Raw genomic sequence first — 9,627 nt, 5'->3', positions numbered from 1 at the left:
CCAAATCAAATAGTTGGTACCATCCAACCTAATGTGGCAAATATCCAGAGAATAGTTATCCATAGTTCCTACACGACTCAACTCATCCTTTCCACTAGCGGAAGACTCTTTTTTATCCTCTGACATTGTGAAAGCCGAACAACAACTCCAAGATAAACAATAAATCAAATTCCCAACAGCTTTGAAACTCCAAAAAAGAATAAACAAAGGTTCCAATAGCCCTAGTACTTTAAACACCAATTGAATACCTCTGGAGCACCTTCGGATCTGCCTGAATACCTTTAAAAAAACTCACCCAGTCCAAACCGACTCCAATCCGAGAACAATCAGTCCAAACCCAACTCCAACCTATACAAACCTAACTCCAAACTGTGTATATCGAGCTTTTCCAAACCAGAAAGCCACGAAATCAGAGGAGTCAGCCACCACAAAGGTCACCGGAAGGTTACCTGAGAGTTGCGAAGATCGCCGGAGGCTGGGTAATGGTTGGCGATGGTCGGCAACGGTTGCTGGACGCCAGGAGATGATTGTTGGCAATTGCTGGACGTTGGGCAATTGCTGGACGATGGTAAAGGAGAATCTGTCGGCAGTTAGAATGAAGGTAACGAGGAGCAATAATCTGATGTTGGATCCATAGGCTCTGATACCATGTGAAGTTGTAAGGAAGAGAGAGACGTGTAGAATGGGAACCCAAAAATTAGGGTTATTTTTCATTAATGTAAACTGAGTACAACGTGAGTAGTTATACAACATATTAGACTAATTACACTATGGTCCTAGAGAATGAACTAGTTACATAATAGAGAATGAACTAGTTACATAATAGAACAACTAATGAACTAATTACAAATAAATCCATAATAATCTAACAGATAGCAATACAACATTCAACACAATTGACACCAGCTACAGGCCTACGGCCCGAAAAGGGGGTAAGTGGGAGACAAGAAGAATGGGAAGGCCCCATTCCTTTCCGGTTCATATCTTCGTATTCACCTTACAAGTGGTATGAGCAAGTACTCGGCGTAAAAGAGCTGCAAGAGGAAGCAAGACGTCAAACGAATAAATCAATGTCCGAAAACCGTTATCTTCTTGTAAAGAACCATCTGCCATTCATCTTTCTGCATCTAAACTTGTAACCATAAGGTAACTGATTACCTTCCATATGAACATGTAAAAGGATGTTATCGCAGCTTTGCTCTTCAAATCCATAGATTTGGCACGGTTCCAGAGTATTGCGGCCAGTATGGCATGACCCGAAACCTGAATGAATGCTCAGAAAAACATAATCATGGTTGTCGGAAGCTTGAATACAGGACACAAACAACTGGTTTCTGAAGCCCAAATTATCCATAACTCCTAGCTAACGACGCAAATCTATTGCGGAAGTAAGATGGATTGCTGAACATGATTTATAAACACCCATGTCAGCCTTTATTAAGTGCAGGCAGTATATTGACGGTTAGAGCCATGTTTGTTTCTCGTGTGAAATTAAAAGGGAGATGAGTTGGTCAACTATCCAATAACCAAGGCATCTATGTCTTGTACGTTGATTAATCAAATAAAGCTAAACTGAACCAATTACCGTTATGTATCTGCTCCAAAGGCTTGAAGAGGCTGCTCCCACTAACACAGCAACACAATATGCCATTTCAAGTAGCGAAATACAAATCCAAAACACCTGAAAAGGTTTAGATTTTGGACATAAGTTCAATTATTTTACTTAAAAGCATGTAGACGATCCTGTATTTAGTTTGCTTGACCACTCACCCGCTCTTGACCCAATCGGACAGTAAAGGAACGAATGCCAAATATCTTGTCTCCATCAATATCAGGTATATCCTTGAAGATACAATTAAATGTTAAACCTATGTCTAAATCCTATGCTTCAAATCACTGCAAGATTGGACGAAAATCAAGAGAAGAGGAACATATCATAATCATAATGCACACATTGAATTCTAATCCTTAGGCTCAAAAACAGAGGCAATGTCATCGGATGTTGAAATCTTATGGTTCTTGCAGCCCACCAATCAATGAAAAATAAAAGGTCGAATCTCAATATGAAAGCACAGTAGTTCAGATAACTGCCCACTCAGACATGAATGAATTTCTCTCTTCAGTTGATTCGATAAATATACAGCCCAATGCACCACAAATGGTTCCAATATGAAAAATCTCAACCCACCCAACTTTGAAACTCCTCAAGCAACACTTTTTAGGTGATCAATCATGAAGCCCCTACCTGGTCATTTGCTAAAAGATAAGGTTATTAGGAACTTTACCTTAAATAATGCTATAACAACTGAGAAGAAGCTCATAAATGCAGTTGCAAAAATCACTGGCCTTGAAAAGACAGCCGGTCTTCCGAAGACATAGGTCTGGACATTGTTAAACACATTGGGATCAGACAATGAAAGGCCATCGAAGCATGAAGAAAAGGCCCTTGAAAAATCAAGAAACCGAGCTATAAGGAAATACAAGATCCCATCTACCCCCCTTCTTTTCTACTTTGGTTCGAGCCATTATTTGACTATCACAAAAATGGAGAGTGGGTTTGCAGAAAATATTGGACACAGTTTCATGCATGCATCAACCATGTGCAAAAGTTTCAATGGATGTTGCATGCAAAAAAGGGTCAAGAAATATCCTTTCCGAAAAAGATACCCGAGAAAAGAGGCTTTAATATTAAAGACAACAAACAAACCATCCATCCAACAAGAAAATCATAGGAAAACCTGTATGTGCAGAAAAAATGCAATTTGAACAATCACTGCTCGAACAGCCAGGATGCACATCGCTGCAACCAAAGCAAATCTCTTCCATCTCAACAAGGGCACCTAAAAATAAAAATTCCAAAGACCAAGCTAGAAAATTAGCTCTGTTCCTTAGCTTGCTTTAAATCAAATATAACTCAACTAATACAGGCATTTTCCATTGTACCTCATGAGTTTTCAAAAATAGGATCTAACTAATATGGGCATTTTCCGTTGCATCCCACGATTTTCCAACTTATAATCTGTTTCACTTGAGTCTAAGGAGACGTGTGCCCCTCTCAAGTGCCTAAGGGTGTCGAGTTCTAGAACGAAAATCAAGACACGTTTGGATGTGTCCGATGAGTGCCCCAAGAGCATTGGCAGGCAATGCGGCCGCACCAATTTTTTTTACCAGTGTTCGTGCGTATTATGTTGATAAGTCGTCCACTACAAATTGCATCTACGCTGAACTTGAACATGTTAAATTGTTAAGAATGGGTAGCTTATTCTGTAAAATATTTAGCAAGAGTTAGAGCAGTAGTTTTATAATGCACTCTTCGAACAATACTCGAGACAAGTTTGTCCACTACATTCAGACGAGTAGAAGAGCAGTCAGTGGCGGATTTAAAGTAAGACCAGTGGGGGCACAGGCCCCCACTGCACTTTCCAATAATTTCATTTTTACCCCTAACTTATAATGGTCATGACATTTGTATCCTAAAAAATTATGCACATTTTCTCTTTTATATCACTTACATCCCTATCTTTGTCAAGTTTTCAAAAAAGTTCTTTTTAACTTATTTGTTTTTCATAAAGACCTGTTACCTATAAATGAATTGTAGCAAATTTTACATTTTAACTTCATTTCTTTTAGATAATTGTTGTTTATTGTGAGTAAAAGATAGGAAATTGTAAACCTTGAGGCCACCGGATGGTTTGTCAGGCCAAAAATTTCATGGTCCCGGAATTAGTCGATGTATGAACTACTTGGTCCAAACATCCTGCTATCAAAAGAAAGAAAAAGAAAAGAAATTCTAAGACCATGTTTAATGGTGCCCCAACCGAGTTAATTTCCTGGCTACGCCACTAAGAGCAGTTGATACATAGGTGTTTCAGGAGAACAAGATCTACTCCACTATGCTATGTGGTGAAAATAGACCATAAGCTTGATGAGCCAACTCACATTGATCGAGTATGCAGTTCCAAGCATAAAACTGATGAAAAGAGCCCAAAATAGCGGCCAGGAACCAACAATCCATCCAAGCCAAAAACTCTGTAAATAAAGGAATATTGGCTTTCTTAGTCCAGAAATCAAGTGCAATGCTCCAACATATAGAAAAAATATCTCCATTATATTACACATAGCAGGAAGTAAAAGTACAATTACAGCACTACATATGATCTAAATTGCTTGATAAAAACTGACCACCCAAACCTATTTCCTTGGTGATTGGTCTAGTATCCAAATGGCATTTTCAGAAAATGCTGAACAAGGAAAATTTTGAACCTGAAAACTTGTGAAAAGGGGAGGAATATTGAAACGTACAGAAATACTGAAATACATCATTTCACTAATAAGTTCACTTGATGGTGTGGATAACTGAGTTAACTATTTAAATGCTGCAAAACAATGTACAAAGAAAGTCCATTTGAATATTAGGAACAAGTCATTAATGCTTTAGAAAGACTATTGATGTTTTTCTTTCCATCGTAACAAAAACAGTTCGGTTCATTATGTTAAGCTTCGGATATAGTAAAAGTGGTGATAATGACTTTGTCAGAAGATAAACGATACAATATATGAGAAAACTTCTTGCTTATATTATTATTGACTAATATTTCCCCCACAGTACCCTAGTGTGATCAGATGGGGCATGGGTGAGGGTCTAGGAGACGTGTCCGACACCCTCAACCAGTTTAGATGGCATCTAATTTTCACGTTGTAGAAACAAAAAGAAGTTGGCATTCACTAGAAAAGAAACATTCCTGGCATTCCACATGGATGGGAGATCAAATTTCTATATTTTTTAAATTTTTCCTTCATCTTATTCGATCTCAAGTAGATTTCTAAATAATTTACAACTTATTTGCTAAGTATGATGTCCAATGTACAATACAAATAAGCGTATAGGACGTATGCACCCATACTCACTTTTGGACCCGTGTCTCAATACCCTAGATAAGTTCAAGGTGGTCTCGCGTTTGTGCACTAGATATTAGTGCACTAGTCCATCTATCATAGGCCAAACAATTTTCACAAGAACATCCAGAGATGTTTGGCTACACAACAAACTTCTCACAAATCAACAAGCAAAATAAATTCTGACAATGCAATGTCTACTGTCAAACATGACAACTACATTATTATGAAACCTGAAAACCTGAATTCAACATACAACTCAAACTGCTGGAATTTTTTTTTCCCTCAGTTTTCTTTGGGCCAAACCTACCAGTATGGCAAAAGATGAAACAATCATAACACCAGTTGTGACAGAATATTCCCCTGACGCCAATGGAAGATACGGCTTGTTAACCTGTAATAAAAAAAACATCATAAGTAACAATAAGACTTCGAATTAATGCCATTACACAATTACTCTAACCACAGATTCCAACGCAAGTGGTGCAAAAAAGTCGGTGGAACAGAAATGTTTTAAAGTTTAAACATAGTTAAGGCAGCAAAATTTCCTCTACTTTTGACTTTGTCACAGTGTTAGTAGTGAAGAGTTATACATGAGCTACCTTGTCTATTTCTATGTCAGACAACTGATTGAGACCAACAATATATACATTCATCAAAAGGGCAGCAACAATAGCCTGAAAAGAAGTAAGAAATTTAGTAAGAAAAAAAAAACTTTATCAAGCGTATGATTCAACTTGAGCAAAAAGTTTTGAAGCACCTCTAACACTCCAGTGAAAAACAATGGAGAAAAATCAGATAGCTTCTCTACTGCAAGGAGAGAAACTGAACTTATGCTCAACGCCTGCTCACAGAAAAGTAACGAAATCTCCTTTAAATTCTAAAAATAAATTAGAAGGTAAAACCTAGCTAAACCCAATTCATATAAATACACAAATTGGAAGTGATAAATTTGAACCCAACCGTTCCTATAACCGTATGAGGACGCGAAAATCTGTAGAAAGCATTCAAGGCATCTTGCATGGATTCCCGAGGGTTCTTGGGATGATAAGCTCCAGGTTCCGATTCAAGAGCTCCAGGTTCCGATTCAAGAGGCTGACTGGAGGCTGCGTTTGCTATGTGCTTTGCACTACGAGATTGATAGGCTGAAGATATTTCATTGTTACGTGCAACATGTTGTGCTACAAGCCCCCTCTGTAACTTCACAGTGCGGTACTTTTCTAGCATGTTCCGCACTCTGCATCTTGGAAATGGTACACCTATACACAAACCATTCGCTTTCAGAGACAGAAAATGAAAAATCTACAGCATGGCTAGATGTTTGGCTTTTAAGCGCTCAAAAGGGTGCCATAAGAAACATTACCTGTGCTTGACCAATGATACTCAGAAATAAAAAAAAGGAGGAGTTCCACTAGGCTCATTCACACCAAGCTAGAAACGTTGTGGACAAGAAACAAAGACAACCTCATCCACCAGGACACGACCAAACAACAGACGATAACGTAAGACGTCAAGTCGGTGATAAACATCTCTTTCTAAGACCGACTTCAAGTATTTAACCACCAAGGCAGTTCCATCTGATCGGAAATTCTGTCTGGTGAACTAAACAATGAATAGGGATTCTCTGAATTGTATTACGGAGTCGCCAACATGACAGGCAAGTCACCTTATTACAAGTTTGCTATTCTTCTTAATCTCCCTGTTTCCAAATCTTCTTGACTTCACTTTTAATTCTTTGACCTTGTGCCTTTTCATTCTCTTTTGCAGGCCACATTCATGGGTCCTCGGCACATGAATCACAAGATAGATCATCTAAATTGTAAACCATCTCAATTTTTGCTACATCAACACAGCTATACTGAAATAATGCCAGAGTAGCTGAACCATTGAACTCATATAGTCATATACAAGATTGTCATTTTCGATAACTTTCAGCACTAGGTCTCGTGTTGAATTAAAGTTAACAACTTAACATCACATCAAAGATCTTTTTAAGGACAAAGCATATCAAAGCTTGGAAAGAAGACATGTAGAATTTGAACCATGTAGCACGAATACAGTTAAACGCTCTAAACTAACCACCTTACGTCTTAAAGCAAGGTGAAAAACATTCCGACAGTCCACCTTGAAAATAGGCAGAGGTTGTTGAACAATTTGCCATAACATAGTCGTTCAAAATGGAATCTTCAACTTGCCACGACATTTGTTATGGTTTTCATGAGGGAAAGAGCAAGAAAAAGTGAAGAGAACTGGAATGAGATGATGAGAAGAACTAATCCGACTACTGAAATATCCTGTATTGAATTTCTCTCTCCTCCACCCATTGCTACTTATCAATCTACACAATGGATCAGATCCACATATCATGTTACGAATATCTATTAATTCAAGTTCCAATCAACAAGTGCCAAGTTTTGATCAAGTTTTTCTTCGGAATCCAGTAGCCAATTCGTAACATTTCACACCAGAAGCGTGGAGAGTAGACTATCGCTCTATCAATGCTTAAGGAAAATTTTCCAACAAAAAAAGAGAAACGAAAAGGGAAAGCCCGTATGGAGTATAAAAATCCAGTAGAATCGTAGATGCACAAATTCGGAATAAGGACAAAAGTCAACCCAGTTTAGACCATGGGTCATATGGACGAGAAAATTACTGAACTACTTTTTCTTTGCAAAAATAAAGAATAAAGATAGTACAATAAATGACCGACTCTCATGGATATGCCAAAAACATAAATTTGTGAGTTAAAAGAAAGGGAAATGATTAAAATCAGCAGCCAAAAGAAACCCAGAAAGAGTGCAAATTAGAAAACCCTAAAACCACAAGTGGAACAGCTCCAATAATAAATTGAAAACATGCATGCATAGAGACTAAGAAGTCATTAATGTGAGAAGAGGTCATACCAGTAGTTTTTGATGCAGAGACCTCAGATACAACTGGAAATGAAAGAGGTTTGGGAAAAGACACAATAAGTATAGACTCCATTTGGCTCCCTCAATCAAGCAAATTAGTTCATGCACATGCGATTCTTGGCGGCTCGTAATGTGAGTAGACAATCACCTTCGCCCTCTCTCTTATGCAGGCTATGCACGACCCCCCTCTCTCTCGTTCAATGCAACAGAAAGAGTATGGAGTGGAATTGGAGTGAGCAAATTATTAGGAAGAAGAAGCTTGTGCAGGGTTGTGCAGGAGAGTCGGTCAAGAGAGTGTTCGACCGTCCAATGATGTCGTGTACGTTTTGTGCCCAATTTGCTAATATCTGCTGACTCTTCTGTGCGTTGTTAACTGTGTAATTTTTAACCTGCTCCCGACGTGAGTGTATCTGGTTCAATCTGTATAGGATTTAGCCTGCAGATTTTTATTTTCTTTTTTGGTAATGCGAGTGTATCTAGTTTACGCATGTCTCGAATTAATCTATATAAGCCCTCTCATCTATAGCGAGTTAGGATTTTAGTCTAAGGGGTCCCAGCTTAATATGGGTATATGTGCTTATTGTATCCGTATAATTTTTCTATATTGAAACAATTCTAGCCTTATATATTGAATCATTTTGTTTATTTCTTTAGGTCATCTAATTCTTTTTATTTATGAAAGAAATTGAGTAAATGAGAATGTAAAAAAACCCTGCTTTTAAATAAATCAAACAAAAATTATTAAGATTATAAATAACTATTGCACTCCTAATATCAATAATTAAGTATCATATAAATAGAAACTCGAGAGGAGCAAGGCGGGGCCCAATACAGATCCGCTCGTGCTTCCCATAGGCATTTCATATGCTCATGCGCTGGGATAATGTGGCTCAGCTTGCTTGCTGGCGAGAAAAATTGAATCTGAAATCTCATAAGAGAGATCCTAAAATTACTGGCCAACACCATAGGAATAGCTTGCCGATTTAATAGTAATGTACTCTCCGCTATCACAATCTAAATTAAATAAATATGTCCTGTAAGAATTGAACTCAATGACTTGATTATTCATCTAATAGGGGTAACTTCGAATGCATATACTGGCTGAATAATATAAGAACGAAGATAAACATGGCGTTCAAAAGCTTTAAGAATATAACAAATGTGTGAATCTCATTAGGGTTTTCAAACGTTTATTTAAGCGGGGAAGATATTGAATTGGTAAAGACTTGAGAAAGGGATTAAGTGAAGTCAATGTTTAAGCCACGGTTTTCGATATACCTGATCAGACACGGAAGAACGATTGGATCCCATGTTTTTCATCTCTTTTGGTACAATTTGTTGGACCACTTTATAAATGCCCCTCTTAATCACTCTAAAAGACCAAAAAGGACCATTGGACCCCCCCAGTTACATGGCAACTCATTTGTCGCATCCGTGCGAATGATCCATGTTTGTCGGACGTGTATTGCCCAACGACCCGTTTGGACGCGGGTATAATTTTGGGAGATTATTTATGGAGGGAAATAAGATAGTAGGGGAAATTAATTATAAATGGTTGGCTCACATTTATGTGACCTTTTTGGAGGGGATTAAAAAGTAGTTGGTTTTGATGAGGAATTAGAAAATGAGAAATGGGGATTAAATAATACTTGGTTTGGATGGAAGATAAGAAAGAGGATGATGTAAAAAGCTATTGAATAACGAATCTGCCCTTGTTCAGTCCCAAACTTAATTATGTATTACATTATATACATAAATACAAATACAAATATAATTAATTTTTCACATTTAAGCCATAATAATTAGTTTTACTAAAAAT

At 37.7% G+C, this 9,627-nt stretch overlaps 1 protein-coding gene across 2 annotated transcripts in view; it reads right to left on the bottom strand.

The window, feature by feature from the left end:
- LOC131320905 (homogentisate phytyltransferase 1, chloroplastic-like) overlaps window positions 1–8,181 on the bottom strand; it is a 13,088-nt gene extending 4,907 nt beyond the window's left edge. The window contains exons 1-12 of one of the 2 annotated variants that reach the window (XR_009198398.1): window positions 7,800–8,181; window positions 5,860–6,155; window positions 5,657–5,740; window positions 5,499–5,573; window positions 5,207–5,290; window positions 3,940–4,029; window positions 2,739–2,840; window positions 2,286–2,381; window positions 1,771–1,842; window positions 1,586–1,681; window positions 1,159–1,263; window positions 877–1,034 (exon numbers count right to left, since the gene is read on the bottom strand). Coding sequence is in view for 1 of the 2 variants with exons in the window: in XM_058351814.1 (XP_058207797.1) it covers window positions 993–1,034; window positions 1,159–1,263; window positions 1,586–1,681; window positions 1,771–1,842; window positions 2,286–2,381; window positions 2,739–2,840; window positions 3,940–4,029; window positions 5,207–5,290; window positions 5,499–5,573; window positions 5,657–5,740; window positions 5,860–6,155; window positions 7,800–7,881 (1,224 nt within the window). In the remaining variant the exon portion in view is untranslated. Of the gene's footprint in view, window positions 1–678; window positions 1,035–1,158; window positions 1,264–1,585; window positions 1,682–1,770; window positions 1,843–2,285; window positions 2,382–2,738; window positions 2,841–3,939; window positions 4,030–5,206; window positions 5,291–5,498; window positions 5,574–5,656; window positions 5,741–5,859; window positions 6,156–7,799 lie in introns of those variants that run through there. The other variant, XM_058351814.1, reaches the window with a different exon arrangement.
- Between the last annotated feature and the right edge of the window lie 1,446 nt (window positions 8,182–9,627).

The sequence above is a fragment of the Rhododendron vialii genome, chromosome 3a (genome assembly GCF_030253575.1).
Source record: "Rhododendron vialii isolate Sample 1 chromosome 3a, ASM3025357v1".
NCBI lineage: Eukaryota > Viridiplantae > Streptophyta > Magnoliopsida > Ericales > Ericaceae > Rhododendron > Rhododendron vialii.
This window is presented reverse-complemented; position numbering and strand designations above follow the sequence as displayed.